Consider the following 16,998-nt stretch of genomic DNA (forward strand, 5'->3'; position numbering starts at 1 on the left):
CATTGAAATGGGCTCATTTACCTCTTCTTCCTTATAGTCTCCTCCTTTCCTCCTTCCTTCTTCCCCTTCCCCATCAATCCTGCATTAAGTGATCTATATTATTGGCTAATGTAATGATAAGAAGAGCTCACAGTTTTATAGCAATTTTGTTTTTATAAGATTCTTTATATCTCATATCTCATTTAGTACTTCCAAACATTATTTTCCTTATCTTCATTTTACATAAGAGAAAACTGATCCTCAGGAGTAAAATGACCTGTCGGGGGTCACATAGCTAATTAGTGCTACAGGAAGATTCAAAACCAGAACTTTGGACTCTAAATTCAGCATGTTTCTCACTTCCAGTGGTGGCATAAGAAGAGGAAGAGGAGGAGAAGGAGGAAACTATTTGAATTTATCTAAAACTTTGGTTTGCTTTCTTTTGATAATTTTTTTCTTTTAAGGAGACTCATGGACATATCAGAGTTCTGTTACTCAAAGAACTCATAAAATTAAGATAGATATAGCCCATCCCTAGTAGCTTTCCACTTCTAAAGCTTCAAACACATAAGCAGATTCAGTTTAATAACTGCGCAAGCATCTCGTTTGACAAAGGAAGAATAAAGGAGATGGAAAGAGTATAAAAACAAATCCTAAAAGTAGTAAGAAAGCAAAAAGCAGAGGTTCTTAATTTCAGGTCTATTTGGTAGATTTTAGGGGGTCCATGAACATAGATTGGGAAAAAAATTACACATTTGCTTTCACTAACCTCTAAGTAAAATTTACCTTCAATAATGCATGTAGGCAAGCAATCACTGTGTATTTGTCATTAATAGAAATCCCAGATATTTCCCTAACACATTACAATTGTTACAAATAACTCAAAATTTATATCACTACTTCAAAAAGACTTTAGTTATTAGATGTTCTGCTAGATATATTGTCATAAATTTATTTTATATATTGAGAACTTATTTCAATTTATTTCAATATAAATGGTTTCTTTTATAATCCTTTGTATTTTACTTTAATTTTTTAATTAACTTTTTAAAAAAAAAGTATTCTGAGAAGTATTCATCAGAATGTTAACACATGCAAAAATAAAAAGTAAGAAACCCTAGTGTAGAAAAATGAAAGTTTGGGGAGCAACTAGGTGGCTCAGTTGATTGAGAGCCAGGCTTAAAGATGGGAGGTCCTGGCCACAAATCTGGCCACAGGTACTTCCTAACTGTGTGATCCTGTATAAGTCACTTAACATCCACTGCGCTAACCCTTATTCTCTTCTGCCTTGGAACCAATACACTGTCTTGGGTCTAAGATAGAAGGAAAGGACTTTTTTTTTTTTTAAAGAGAAGGAAAGAAAAATGAGAGTTTTCACATTATAGATAGTTGCTTCAAAGGAAGTAAAGATGGAAATCTTCACTACTTCTTTGAGAATACCCTCTTATGATGGGAATAAAAGTCAAGAACTGCTGAGTTCTTGATGCAAAATGAAATAACCAGAACCAGGAGAACATTATACACAGTAACTACAATTATGGAGCAATCAAATGTGATGGAATTTGCTCCTAACAGCAATACAATGATCCAGGATAATTCTGAGGGACTTATAACCAATAATGCTATTTATAAACCTCTACAGGAAGAACTGTTGGAGTCAGAAAGCAGATCAAAGAATGTGATTTATCACTTGTTTATTTGGATATATGTTTTGAGGTTTTGGTTCTATATGATGATTTGCTTACAAAAATGAATAATATGGAAATGTGTTTTATATGATAATACATGTATGACCCAGATTGAATTGCTTGTCAGCTCTGGGAGAGAGGAGGGAAGAAAGGAGGGAGACAATATGGACTATGTGACTTTGGAAAATCTAAGTGGAAATATGTTATTAAAATTTTTTAAAATAAAAGAATAGTTGAGTGAAAGCCAAATACTATCTATCCAATCAAGCAATAGCAATAAGATCCTTCTAAAGTTTTCAAAGTATCAATTCCCAGGTAAATTAAAAATGTTGCTTTCACTCACTAGATGTTCATACAGAGAAAGGAAAATAGGATATTATTAGAAATAGTATGTAATAAATTCAGAGGTCTTTAAAATGCAGAGGGATGGCTTCTCAAATCCAAATTGATGGCTCCAAAGGTCCTTTTTCTCTACCCATATGATTTTATTTATCTTTCTTTGTGGATAGTATATAGTAGTATAGTATTTTCTATCCATATGTACATACATAATCATTACTGAGATGGGCTTCTGCTTTCCCAGCAGAGGCAGTAGCTTACACTTATATTCTATAACTGCAAGCATCACTTGGAGAGGTGTCCAGGGTGTCATTATATAGAAGGAACCATAGGTAAAAGTGTCATTAAAAAAACTAAGACTAACATTCAAAAACTAGGGTTGCCAAGCTCTTCAGAGTCCGAGAATGGATCCAACTGTCAAACTCATTGTTGGGAAGGGGATTACCTTTCACGTTCCTGTTCCAGGAGATTGGTGAAGTCATCGCTTTTGTTCATGTAATCTGTATGCTTGTGCTTCTCATTTTCTAGCTCATAAACAGTGCGCCGATGGCACTTCTCTGCCAATAGGAGCTGTTCCAACATGCGTCGATAGGTTTCTCTTTGTTTTTCTTCAAGTCTGTCCAACTGGGTAAGCAAAAGAGTGGAAGATTTCAATATTTCTTTGCATTTGCATGCCATTTAAAATGCTTTGTATTCCACTAATAATTAAGTCAAGAAAAAGCAAGCTCAGGAATTTTCATTTATCCTTTCCTATATCATCATTTATTCCATCTCTATTGGATTTATAAGTTTATGGATTTAAAGCAAGACTGGGCAACAGTAGTAGTTCTCTAGTCCACACTCCTCATCTTACAAATAAGGAAACTGAGAAGTGTATTGATTAAGACTTTCCAAGTTTACACAAGTAGTAAGTGGCAGAGAGTCAAGACTCAAACCCTCTATCTTCAAACCTGACTCTTCACAGCATCACACAATGGAAAGCAGAGTAAAAACCATATGAATCTTTCCTTATTTGGAGGAATAATAGTTCTTGATTCTTAAATGTTGGGAAAAGAAACTCTTCCATTGACTTATTTAGTGAGGGGCAAACTTTTTAAAGAGAGGGACAAAGGAAAGGAAATACTCATGTCAGTCTGTTTCTAAGGCAACTCTTTTGAATTTTCATTGTATTGTATCCTACTCGTATTTGTCAGATTAGGAATAATGTGGCACAGCCTGATAGAACATTTCAGGGGGCCATATCTGGCCTGCGGGCCATAGTTTGCCCATCACTGGACTTATTGATTAGGGCAAAGTCATTATGCCAAGTAATGCTAAAGACAACATCCCTCTTGATCTCTGATAGAGAGGGAATTCACATAGGTTCTCTCTAGAAAGTAGTCCACATCATCAAAATCCTTTCTTAAGGGCCTATCTACTTCTATATACACTTAATACAAAGAATTTCAAAGGAACCTTGGTCCTTAGAAAAGGATCAATCTCATCCAGAAGGTGTTTATCCTTTGACCCATTTTAACAACAGTAGGGGCTTCAGAACTTGTCTCAAAAATCTAACAATGGGGCAGTGAGATGGCCCAGTGGATATAGAACCAGATCTGGATTTGAACTTGTGTCTTCCTGACTCCAGGTCCAGTGCTCTATCCATTGCACCTACAGTGTGAAAGAAGCTAGGTTTCTCCCACAATAGTCTAACTCTTGATGAACAATTTCTCTGGGATATTTCATATACTTTCTTGTTTGATTACAAAAGATATTGCTCCTACTTCTCTGATATTTCCTATCCAAAGTTCCACTGACATCTCCTAGAGACAACTGATCAGAGACAACTTTGGGTAACCATAGGTGTGCCGCTTTAGACAGTGACTGGAAATGAGCAAGATATTTAGCAGTCAAGGCCTAATATACTCTAACTTTTTTTTTTTGACAGCTGAATAATTTTTAGAGTGATAAAAGGACCATCAAACTAGGAGCTCTCCATAATCAAGAGTCATTCCATATATAAGAAACTTCCTCAAAAAGACTGTCTCTTAATCCCTCTTTAAAATTTATACTGTGAGGGCAGCTGGGTAGCTCAGTGGATTGAGAGCCAGGTCTAGAGATGGGAGGTCCTAGGTTTAAATCTGGCCTCAGACACTTCCCAGCTGTGTGACCCTGGGCAAGTCACCTGACCCCCATTGCCCACCCTTAATACTCTTCCACCAAGGAGCCAATACACAGAAGTTAAGGGTTAAAAAAAATTTTTTTAAATAAAAAAAATAAAATTTATACTGTCTTTCAACATATTGGGGGATATCGGAGTAGTTCTGAAAGCCAAGAATCCTACAACATTCCTGTATATTTTACATTTTGGTTCCTTAATGACCTGGACAAAACACTCAGGCCTAATTTTCTCATCTAAAAATTTAACCATCTATCTAGCAGAAGATTCATTGTTAAGATGGCTGCTGGCATTTAGTAAAATAAAAAAAAAAATTTAAATAATAATAAAAAGGGGGCAGCTGAGTAGCTCAGTGGATTGAGAGCCAGGCCTAGAGATGGGAGGTCCTGGGTTCAAATCTGGACTCAGACACTTCCCAGCTGTGTGACTGGTAAAGTCACTTAACCTCCATTGCCTAGTCCTTACCATTCTTCTGCCTTAGAACCAATACAAAGCATTGATTCTAAGGGTGGAAGGTAAGGGTTAAAAAAATAATAATAATGTTTTATAAGACAAAGTTGCCTAGAAAAAGAAAAGGAAATAAGATGCAATATAACTTGTGTTTATAAAACCCTTTTGTATTTATAACACATTTTATAAAAAGATCTACTTTGATCCTCATAACACCCTTTTAAGGTAGAGAATGCAGAGGTGAGGTCACCTTCGTTTTATAGATGGGGAAGTTGAGACTCAAAAGAGTTCAAGTAACTTCCCCATTGATTATACTCTGCCATAGGCTACCATGCTGTTTTTACATGAGAGATTCAGTTTATATATGAAAGAGTTTTCTTTGGCTTAGGATTGTTAGGAAGGGCTATTAAGGGGGCTATGGAATATCACTTGTAGAGTTCCTTTTAAAAGTAGGAGAGAGGGGGCAGCTGGGTAGCTCAGTGGAATGAGAGTCAGGCCTAGAGACAGGAGGTCCTAGGTTCAAACTCGGCCTCAGCCACTTCCCAGCTGTGTGACCCTGGGCAAGTCACTTGACCCCCATTGCCTATCCATACCACTCTTCTGCCTTGGAGCCAATACACAGTATTGACTCCAAGACGGAAGGTAAGGGTTTAAAAAAAAAAATGTAGGAGAGACTCAGTCTTCTTCTGGGATAAATCAAGTGTGGCCTTATCTGAAGGTCAGGACCAGTTCCTTTAAAGATGAACATTTTCGTGATTCTCTGACTTTTTGTACTAAAAGGATGTCACATAATATCTACTGTATATAACCAACAATCATTTTATAAGATTCACTAAGAAGAATTTTTGAAGTATAATTTTTTTAAAACCACTTTTTCATGATGGCTATAATTTAGGTTAGTCCATGGTATCCTTGGAAATTGTATATCTATTCAGATGTTTCAGTGTTGGAAATAAGTAAAAAACTTATTCTTTGTAAAAAACACAATTAGAGCCAAACACTTATTTCTTCACTTTATTTTTTAAATAATATTTTCTTTTTCCCCAAATACATGTAAAAACATTTTTAAACATTTTTAAAAATTTTGAGTTCCAAATTCTTTCCTTCTTTCCTTCTTTCCATCTCTGAGACTTTTAGCAATCTAATATAGATTTTACATATATTTCTTCACTTTAGAAATTAGAAATTATGTGATTATCTGCCCATTGTTATGTTATGAAGACCTTCTAGAGCAATTCTTTTTTTTTTTTCATAACTGTCATATTGACAGCCTGGAAAGCAGCTCAAAATTAAGGGAGTAAGCTATAGCCTACTTTTGATTTCTTATATCTCTTATAAGAGGCAGCATGGGGGTAGAACATTGTCCTCAGGTCAGGAAGACTTGAGTTCTAGTTTGCACTGGAAACTTATGACCTTTTGGCATGTCATCTCTAGCAATGTTCCTAAGAATATAATACAATCTGCAAAGAAGATGCCGGATGTATGATGATCCAGGGAGTTTTCTTAATAGCAATTCCCTGTTTTGATTAAATCAGAGGTTTGAACAAAAAGTATATATATATTTCTCTTTTCCCCTCACTAACTTAACATCTGAGAAATCTCTTTGACTTGGTCACTTAATGCTTCACTCTATTATTCTGCTCTAAAGTTCATCATAAGAGAGATAGCTAGGGGGACAGCTGAGTAGCTCAGTGGATTGAGAGCCAGGCCTAGAGATGGGGAGGGGGTCCTGGGTTCAAATCTGGCCTCAGACACTTCCCAGCTGTGTGACCCTGGGCAAGTCACTTAACCCCCATTGCCTAGCCCTTACTACTCTTCTGCCTTGGAACCAATATTCAGTATTGACTATAAGATAGAAGGTAAGGGTTTAAAAAAAAAAAAGAGAGAGAGAGATAGCTAGATGACTTAGTGGATAAAGAGCCAAGCCTAGAGATGGGAGGTCTTGGGTTCAAATTTGACCTTAGAAATTTTCAAGCTAAGTAACCCTGGATAAGTCATATAACACATTGCCTTACCCTTAGTGCTCTTTTGCCTTGGAACCAATATTTAGTATTAATTCTAAGATAGAAGGTAAGGGCTTAAAAAAGTTTTTTTATAAGTTCATCATAATAGCTGTGTGACCCTAGGCAAGTCACTTAACCCCCATTGCCTAGCCCTTACTACTCTTCTGCCTTGGAACCAATATTCAGTATTGACTATAAGATAGAAGGTAAGGGTTTAAAATAAATAAATAAAAATAAAGTTCATCATAAGAGCTTACCATCAAGAAAAATGTCTCCTAACATAATTCTATTGGAAATAATGGATAAAAATCCCAAGACATCTCTTTTCAAGGTAAAGGCTTTGGAATTGTTTATTTGTTTTTTTAAACCCTTACCTTCCATCTTGGAGTCAATACTGTGTATTGGCTCCAAGGCAGAAGAGTGGTAAGGGTAGGCAATGGGGGTCAAGTGACTTGCCCAGGGTCACACAGCTAGGAAGTGTCTGAGGTCAGATTTGACTAGGACCTCCCGTCTCTAGGCCTGGCTCTCAATCCACTGAGCTACCCAACTGCCCCCTGGAATTGGTTTTACTCATGGAGGTTTCATCTTATTTTAGCAACTCATAATCAGATTCTAATAATGACTGAAACTCCAAAAAGAGCATTCACTTAGAATCTTTGTAACCACCTACCCAAATGATAAAGCTCATTAAAATGTTTGCCTGCCAATTTGATGACAGCCAAGTAAACTCAACACTAAAAACCGTCCAACACTTAGCATTCTATTTTCATCCCCATCATCACCTGCTTAGGAGAGGAACAGAATGCATAAAACAAAGTGTTTTAGCTCAGATGTAATAATCTCATGGAAGGTGGAGAGAGGAAGAAGATGATCGTTTTGAAATACTTCTTCAAATACTTATAATACAACTGGGTTTTATCTTCCAAAAATAATGTTACCTTAACCTTACATTTTTCTTTTTCTTTTTTTTTTTTTTAACCTGACCTGTTTTCATCAGAGTAGGCAGCTTCTGGTTAGGAACTCATTCTACCAATTCAAATTAGCACATGTTCTCATTCTAATTGTCTTGGAGAACTGCCTGAATGACTTGCTTGAGGTCACACAGACAGTATGTGACCTGAACCCAGACTATTCCTGACTCTGGAGCCAGCTGTCTAGCCACTATGTATGTTCCCACTCAGTTCTTTACTAGGGAATTAAATTAAGAATTTAAAAAGAATTAACTTTTTAAAACCAAAATCTGTGAAAAGTAGTTTGAAAATGACCCCATCTCAGATCCCATCCCAGATGACTCTGCAATCACCACCACCACCACCACCACCATCATCATCATCATTACCTCTGAAATTGGTTTCTCATATACATCTTCTCCTATGGACTTTTCCTGGGCAAGGATGGCATCTCTGTGAAGAACTCGAAGGACGTTCTCAGGTGCTGCAGATCCATAGTGAGCCTCTAAAACTTCAGGCTTGGTTTTTTCTGTCTTCAGCATGTGGATCACATCTTCCCTGGCCTGCAGTATTACAGAGGAGTAAAGTCAGCAAGGTGGCGATCTGAATTACAGAGATTTGCCAAAGGGATGCTGCTGGTCACATCAGCCCTATTGTATCTGGGAAATGCACTGAGCATTGCTTTCTGTCTTATTTTACCATGAATTTTGATAGCTGTTTGCCAAAAGGAGATTAATAAGCAGAGACTCTACATCAGGTTGCTAGGAAGTGCCCAAGCGTAAGAGGATTTGTGCTAATATTAAACTGCACAGAAATTGCTTTTGTCTGGAAGATGATAAATCAAGGAGAGGTTGGGACTAATCCCACAACTATCCAGTTTTAGCATATTTTGAGGTCAATGGACAAGTTATAGTTTTCTATTTATAGTATTTGAAAGCTGAAAGACAATGGCCCTGATTGGGTAGCTGGAGACTCTGACTGGAAATAAGCAAGACATTAGGGACAACAGTTCAATATACCATACTTTTATGGCAGCTGAAAAATTCCTAGAGTGAATAGGGCTACCACAATATGACTCCTTCAGGGACACTAGTTACATTTCACATATTATAAAAAATTTCCATATACATACATATATATGTATATATATATATATCTGGTCTCAGTTTCCCCCTTCAAATATATTCATTTTCCAATATATTTTCTAGATACTCACAACAAAGATCCAGAGGCACTTCTGTACTTTCTCCACTCTGAATTCCCCAGTGACCTTAGGAAATCATTTATCATCTATAAACTCAACTAACTTGAAGAAGAATGGCAAGATCTACAGGCTTTCTTCTTAGAAACTTTGTTGGATTCTTACTGGACGGTTTGTGAAAAACATAACATATATAGATTTTATGCCATAGTGACTAATACCAACATGAAAAAAGTTGAAATATTATTTTAAGCATTTTGTTATGGGCTTTACCATGTAGCTATCATTTTATATAAACCCAACAATAGTAAGCTCACTGTCACTAGTGAATATATTGCCTTGCTTTCCCTGTTGGGTTTATGGGTTTGAACCATCCATACTCATTCTCTTTATGCATAGCTAATAGCATACATCTTATAGAATCATTGAATTTTGGAGGTGGAAGAATAAGATCATAAATGAAGAGTTGGAAGGGGCTACAGAGAATATCTGATCCAACCTCCTCATTTTCCAAATAAGGAAATTGGAACTGAGATGATTAGGTGACATGACCAAGATCACAATAGTGATGAGTGTGATTTGACATTCCTTTTTTTTAAATTTTGAGTTACAAATTTTCTCCATCCTTCAGTTCCTCCCATACCTCTTCCCTCCTTGAGATGGCAAACAATCTGATACAGATTTTACATGTGCAATCATGCAAAACATTTTTTCCACATGTCAAAGCAAAGAAAACAAAAAGAGAAATATAACATGTTTTGGTCTGCAGTCAGACTCCATCATTTCTTTATCTTGAATTGGCATTTTTTATCATGAGACTCTGGATTTATCTTGAATTACTGTACTGTTGAGAATAACTAGGTCATTCACATTTGTTCATCAAAAAATATTGCTGTTGGGGGCAGCTGGGTAGCTCAGTGGATTGAGAGCCAGGCCTAGAGATAGGAGGTCCTAGGTTCAAATCTGGCCTCAGACACTTCCCAACTGTGTGACCCTGGGCAAGTCACTTGACCCCCATTGCCTACCCTTACCAATCTTCCACCTATAAGTCAATACACAGAAGTTAAGGGTTTAAAAAAAATTAAAAAAAAATATTGCTGTTACTGGGTATAATGTTCTTCTGGTTTCCTCACTTTACTTTGCATCAGTTCATATAAATCTTCCCAGGTTTTTCCAAAATCCTCTTGCTCATCATTTCTTATAGTAAAATAGTATTCCATTACAATCATATACCATAACTTGATCAGCCATTGCTAAATTGATGGACATTCCCTCAGTTTCCAATTCCCTGCTACCACACAAAAAAGCTTCTGTAAATATTTTTGTACAAATAAGTCCTTTTCTCTTTTTTTTGGATCTCTTTGGGATACAGGCCTCCTAGCAGTATTGCTGAGTCAAAGGGTATACACAGTTTTAGAGCTCTTTGGACATATTTCCAAATTGCTTCCCCAAATGGTTGAATCAGATCAATGTGTATGATTTGAAATAAGGCCATATTTTCGTGCAAGTCTGTTTATCTATGATCTCTTTGGGGTACAAGCCCAACAATGGTATGGCTGGATCAAAGGGTAGGCAGTCTTTTACAGCCCTTTGAGCATAGATCCAAATTGCCATCCAGTATGGTTGGATCAGTTAGTAGGCACTTTTTTAAAAGTCCCTTAATGCCTCTGAGAGTCAGACTTCTTCAGGGTATAACTGATAATAATGAGATAGTGCAAACATTAAGATGCTATTTAATTAGGAACAATAGTAATCATCATTCTTCTTACAATATCAACCTTCCATTATCACCAATTCCCCCAATCCTAGCAATAGATCTTCTCAGGGATGGAGGTAGACAGAAATTGCATTCTATCTGGGATTAGTGGTATCCTTGACCAACTTCCCCAACCCACCATTATTGATGGTACTTCCTTGTTCAGTTCTCATCACCATCTACTTTAATTCTTAAACTCTTATGAACTGACCCCACCACTCTCCTGAAACTACCTTCTCAAGCATTACAAAATGATCTTTTAACTAATATTTAATAAATCCAGGAAACTTTTATTCATCATTATCAGTTTTTGTAGCCTCTGACACTACTGGCCACCTCCTCCTTCATCCTGGATAAATTCTTAATGATTTCCTGGGTACATCATTTTCCTATTTCTCTTCCTACTTCTGTGACCACTCCTTTGAATCTTCTTTGTTGTTTCATAATTCATTTCCCATAAACTAATCATGAGGTAGTTAAATGGCTTAATAGATAGAGTACTAGGCATGGAGTCAGGAAGACCAAAGTTTAAATCCTACCTCAGACAATTCATTAGCTATGTGACCCTGTGCATGTCACTTAACCTCTGTTTGCTTTAATCCACTGCAGAAGGAAATGGCAAACCATTCTGGTATCTTTACCAAGAAAACCTCATGGATGTCATTGGTGTGTGAATTTCTTACTTTCACTCTCTATTCCTATTTGCAAATAAACTACCATAAAAGTCATTCTAACTTGAGTCTTTCATTCAGAATTGAATCAATTCCTGGTGACCACCCTCTTGTATATTCAGTCCAACCATAATTTTTTAACCTCCTTTTACAATGGTCCATGAGAAAATGAGGAGTCAGACATAACTGAACAACAACAATCACAAGTGATTCCCAAAACCCTGTCTGAGGGCTTCTTCTTTCCTATATCTCCTCAAGTCTATCTCATTTACACATAGAGAAGGTCATAAGCTTGATTTTGACATCCCAAGTATTCTATTTCCGCAATCTTTTTTCATTCCATCTTTCCCTCTGCCTTCATGATTCCTTAAGCTGGTTCTTCATTCTCACCATGATTTCCACTCTCTCCATCCCTTACTTCTTTTCCAAGTCATCATCCCTGCACTGGTTAAACTCTTTGCCTTTTCTTGCCTCAGTCCTGTAGTGACCCAATTCAACTCTACAATATCCTCTACAATCAAGTCCTTTGCCCTTTTATTCTACTAATGTTCAAGCTTTCCTGAGCTCCAGCCTTGGATTACTCCCACTATTTATGTATTTCTGGAGAAAATCATGAAACTGAGCTGAGTCCACAACAAATTTATAGTACTTAATTTTACTATTATTTACCTAGATCTATGGTGGCAAACCTATGACAAGAATGCCAGAGGCGGGACTCAGAGCCCTCAGAATGGGCACATGTGCTGTCATCTCAGCACAAAGTTCCCTAGAGTTCATTACTAGAAAGCCAGAGGGACATGAGGCTGGGTTACTCCCCTACCTTCCAAATGCACCTGAGGACATTTCTCATAGCTCCCACCTCTCTAAAAGGTTCACCATCCCTGACTTAGACCTTTGGCCTTTGTATTGATAACAGCCTTTGTAATTGTATTCCAATCTATTGTAATCCAGTCTCTTCTCTGTCCAATTTATCCTCCATACAAATGTCTAAATAATCTTCTTAAGTAATAGGTCTGACCTTGTCAATCCTTTGCTCTAGACTTCAATAGCACTCTATTGCCTTAAGGATGAATACAAACGCATCAGTCTAGCTTGGTGATGGCAAGCCTATGACATGCATGTCAGCACTGACACACATAGTCATTTTTGATGACACGTGGCAGCATTTGACCACATACAGAGAAGTATGGGACCACATGCCGAGGATGAAACATTTGCTGTAGTGTAGTGTAGACACTGTGTGCACTACAGATGACAATTCTACCTATATTAATTTACCTATTTTAGTTTATTAAATACAGTTATATATTATAATTATACATTTTTGTTATTTAAACTATAAATATCATGAAATTGTGTTTTTTTTTTCTCAAAGAGACACACCATCCGAGTTATGCTCAGGTTTTTGGTGAATTTTGACACGCCAAGCTCAAAAGGTTGCCCATCACTGGTCTAGTTTTAAGGTTCTCCACAGTTGAATGACTCTCAGTGTTATCTGGTTGTTAAACTTTCCATTAGAAATGAATGAGCTGGGGGCAGCTGGGTAGCTCAGTGGATTGAGAGTCAGGCCCAGGGATGGGAGGTTCTAGGTTCAAATTTGACCTCAGACACTTCCCAGCTGTGTGACCCTGGGCAAGTCACTTGACCCCCATTGCCTACCCTTACCACTCTTCTGCCTTGGAGCCAATACATAATGTTGACTCCAAGATGGAAGGTAAGGGTTTAAAAAAAAAAAAAAGAAAAAAGAAATCAATGAACTCTGGCCCTTCGTTTTACAAAAAATGATACTGATGTTTGGAGAATAGCTTTCATTTATTTATAAAAGGCTTTGAGTTGACCTTGTGAGAATTATTTCTATCATGCCACACTTGTCTTTACACCTAAAATAGTTGATGGCATATATTCTTAGAATACTTAAAGGCAGAAATAGAATGTTTTGCCCTCTATGAGAAGGGATTGTGGTGGCTAATGAAAATTTAATATCTGTGTTATAAATCATTTTTCATTCTGCTCATGCCTCAGTCATTTTTCTGTCACGTCTGACTTTTCATGGCCCCCTTAGAGTTGAGTTGTTTCTTTTTGGCAAAGATGCTGGAGTTATTTGCCATTTCCTTCTCTATAACATTTTTACAGATGAGGAAACTGAGCAAACAGTGTTAAGTGGCTTGCCCAGGGTCACATAGCTAGTATGTATCCAAGACCAGGTTTGAACTCAGGAAGATGAGTTTTTCTGACTCCAGACCTGGCACCGTATCCACTGTGCCACCTATCTGTCTATAATATACCTTTCAATGGAAATTGGGCTTATAACAAAAAAGAATAACTAGCTCATCTGATAGGGATTAGACCCATGATTTCACTGGTATCAGAAACTACTGCAGAGGAAACTTCTACAGTGAGAATTTATTTTTTACATACTATATTAGTTCTCATGTCACATCTCTAGAGTAGAAGGACCCAAATCAGTTCCTATATATTAGAGAAAATTTTCTGTGGACCTTAGGCACCAAATGATTTTTGTATTCTCTTTATCCTTAGAAATGTGTTCCTTTTACAGATTCTGGCTAACAGGAAGGCTTTACAATAATTCTTTTCCAACCATCACCTGCCCACCTGTTGGTATGGGGAAGGGCTGATGGTTTGATGGACTACTTCTTAATTAGCTATTTACCATTTAGAAATGTTGGGATGTTCAAGAGAGGAGTTGAATACTTGGGTCCCAAAAGTGAATATAGGGACCTGAGCCAGGAGTTTCCAGAGTCTTTGGAGAATTCGAAAGAGTCCTTTAACCATAATTAGAATGTCTTGACTAGTTAATAAAAAAATTATTTAAAATTTAATAAATACTCCTTTTTAAGAATTTCAGTAGTTACACCACCAAAGCAGGTCAGCCTTTGCTCTGCAATGTATGGTCTTAGAGAGTTTCCTTAGATGCCAAAAGGTTGAGCGACTTGCTCTAGGTCATACAGCTATTAATTGACTGAGACAAGACTTGAAACTAGGTCTTAGCTGGCTCTGTTAGGAACTTTCTATCACACCATACTGTCTCTATATAATATAATAGGGAATTTCCCTGCAAATGAAATAAAAACAAATAATTCAAATGGAAGAAAAAGTTTCATCTTCATCATTCAAACCCTTCGGTATTTAGAAAAAGACATTTTTACTTCCTGGCTAGTGGATAGGCTCATCCACAGAGATCTGCAATTTTAGCACGAAAAGATGAAGGAAAACCCAAGTTGCTTAGACAGTTAAATATCAGACACATATATTTCTATTTTTACTCTCGTCTCACTCTCTATTTAGACTCCTTACAAACACCTTGTAGTGACATCTGCCAACAGAGCTAGAGCTGGAATGACCACACACTTCCCCTCCGTCTGCCAGTACCTACCTACTAGTGCCAGCCTCTGAGTAAACTGAATTGAGCGCAGGGGAGTAAAGGATTATAGATTTTTCCCACCTAGTATATATTCTGATTTGTTACATTTTTTCCTAGGCAGTCAAAGGAAACTTTCATGGAAGGATCATTTCTATGACGCAATTCTTCTATGTGACATTCTGAAGAAGAACTTGTTACTTAGTGGGAGCCAAGGAAATTGCAACAGTGTCTCTCCAATGTGTAATTCTAACATATAATACAGAATATGATATTTAAGGTTCTCTGCTGACTGGCTCAGGATTAAATGATCTAATAACTGGAAAAAAGTTTTAACCTGGGTCAAAAACACTTGGCAGAGATTGAGCTCAGATAGAAGGTAGAAGGGATATGAACAGAGTTCATGGTTGGGGAGTGGCGTGAGGATGGAATGGGATTGGAAGTGGGAGTGCCATGGTGAAGAGATCCTGGGAGTGGCATTTCAGAGAATGATGTGTGGCCCCACATCAACACTGGTGGAAGACTTCAAAATGAGGGATATTAAGAAGAAAGTATACCACTCCCATGTCTGAGCCCAGGCAAAGCCACATTCCTCTTCCACTAGTTACTCTCTGAGTTTCAAACATAACAGAATTTAGATTGTATCTTCAAGTGACTGGACAGGTGGGCATTAAACGAAATGCCCATACCTTTTTCAGGCTATCAGATAGATGCCTCACTGCTATGTTATTCTAAGAATGGGCAGGACTAATAGAGCCATCAGCCAGATAAGTCTTATAAGATGATGGGTTTCTTTTTACTAACAACTGACTTTCAAGGCTGTTTTGGTTCACAACTAATTTAGATGAATTCCTCTCCAACTTGTTTTGTAACTTTGTTGTTTGTGTATTTTTTTAAAGATGTAAGAACCACCAAAGTGGGCCAAACTAGGGTCATCCAGCCTGTTATTCTGTTTCTGGCAGGGGCAACAAGGATTGAGTTTAAAAGAGTATAGCTGATGTTTCTGACACCATCATTTAAGACAAGAGCCATACTATCTCCCTCTCTGCTTCTCTTACTCCTCTTCCCATACATCTATTTGTTCTTAATAATTCATTTTGAATCTCGGACAATAGAATTTTGAGCTAAAGTGTCCTTTGGAAATCATCTGCTCCAATTACCCAATTTTACAGAAACCAAAGCAAGCATATTCACACCCAATTTCATATAGAGAGAAATGGACAGATCTAGGATTCAAATATAGATGTTCTACTTCTAAACCTAGAACTCTTTCTAACATATTGCTGTCATTTGAAAGATTGTAAATTCCTTAAAGGTAGGAACATTTCATAATTGTCCTTGTATCTCCATTATCTAGTAGAACACCTGGCACATAGTATTTAACAAACACTTGTTAATTAATTAAATGAATGGGTTTAATTAAACCTTCCTTTAATGGCTCAGTGGATTAAGAGCCAGGTCTAGAAATGGGAGGTCCTGGTTTCAAATCTGGCCTGACATTTCCTAGCTCTGTGACCCTGGGCAAGTCACTTAATCCCAATTGCCTAGCTCTTAATACTCTTTTGCCTTGGAACCAATATACAGTATTGATTTTAAGACTGATGGTAAGGGTGTTTTGTTTTTTTTTGCTTTGTTTTTTAAGATTCAACCTGTATTCCTCCTTGGGTTAATAAATTCAACGTTTATTACTCTCTATGCAAAGTAATATCATCTTTCTTTGTCCCAAATCTCCTTTCAGTTTCTATGTGTACTGCCTAATTTCCAGTGTTTGGGGACTTTTTGAACTAGTCCATATTGACCTTCTCCACAACTCTTATAATCTTAGAGATTTTGATTATCTGGGCTTCTCAACTTATTGTTTGATCTGTTCTCATGTGATAGACCTTTCATCCCTTCCTTCTTTCACTTGCCTCCTCATGACCTTCCCTAGCTCTTTCATGAACTATTTGAAATCTAGTCATCAGAACCATACTGAATATTCCAGATATGGATATACCACCAAAACCATAACCAGAGTGAGGCAGTTGGAACTTTGCCTCAGATACGATCTGGAAATGCTTTCTATCCAGGGGACACTGCCACTTTTTTTCTAGTGTGATGCAGAGAAATCAAGAGAAGAGTCAGATTATGCATTAGTTGGTAGCATTTAAAGTTAGTCAGAGAGGTACTTACTTGGACCTTAAATGTTTTCTTTTTTAAAAAAAAAGTCTGATCATGAAATCTAATGTGTGGTAAATTTTTTTAATATTTACTTTAAATATTAAATGACAATAAAATGAATGAAATGTTGGGGGGGGTGGGAAACTGCTATCTCCCTCTTAGCATTAATCTCCCTGGGGTCCTAGTAATATATTATATTCTTATCTCCTCATCTGGTTCATGATGGGTTATGCCCAGGGACAAGTTAGAAATTAGGGAAGATGG

At 37.1% G+C, this 16,998-nt stretch overlaps 1 protein-coding gene across 4 annotated transcripts in view; it reads right to left on the reverse strand.

The window, feature by feature from the left end:
• Positions 1–16,998, reverse strand: part of FILIP1 (filamin A interacting protein 1) — a 292,121-nt gene that overhangs the window by 86,103 nt on the left and 189,020 nt on the right. For all 4 annotated transcript variants that reach the window (XM_044676116.1, XM_044676115.1, XM_044676114.1 and 1 more), the window contains exons 3-4: positions 7,957–8,130; positions 2,452–2,630 (exon numbers count right to left, since the gene is read on the reverse strand). In XM_044676116.1, the coding sequence (XP_044532051.1) occupies positions 2,452–2,630; positions 7,957–8,130 (353 nt within the window). The remainder of the gene's footprint in view (positions 1–2,451; positions 2,631–7,956; positions 8,131–16,998) is intronic.

This window comes from Gracilinanus agilis, chromosome 4 (genome assembly GCF_016433145.1).
Source record: "Gracilinanus agilis isolate LMUSP501 chromosome 4, AgileGrace, whole genome shotgun sequence".
NCBI classification, from domain to species: domain Eukaryota; kingdom Metazoa; phylum Chordata; class Mammalia; order Didelphimorphia; family Didelphidae; genus Gracilinanus; species Gracilinanus agilis.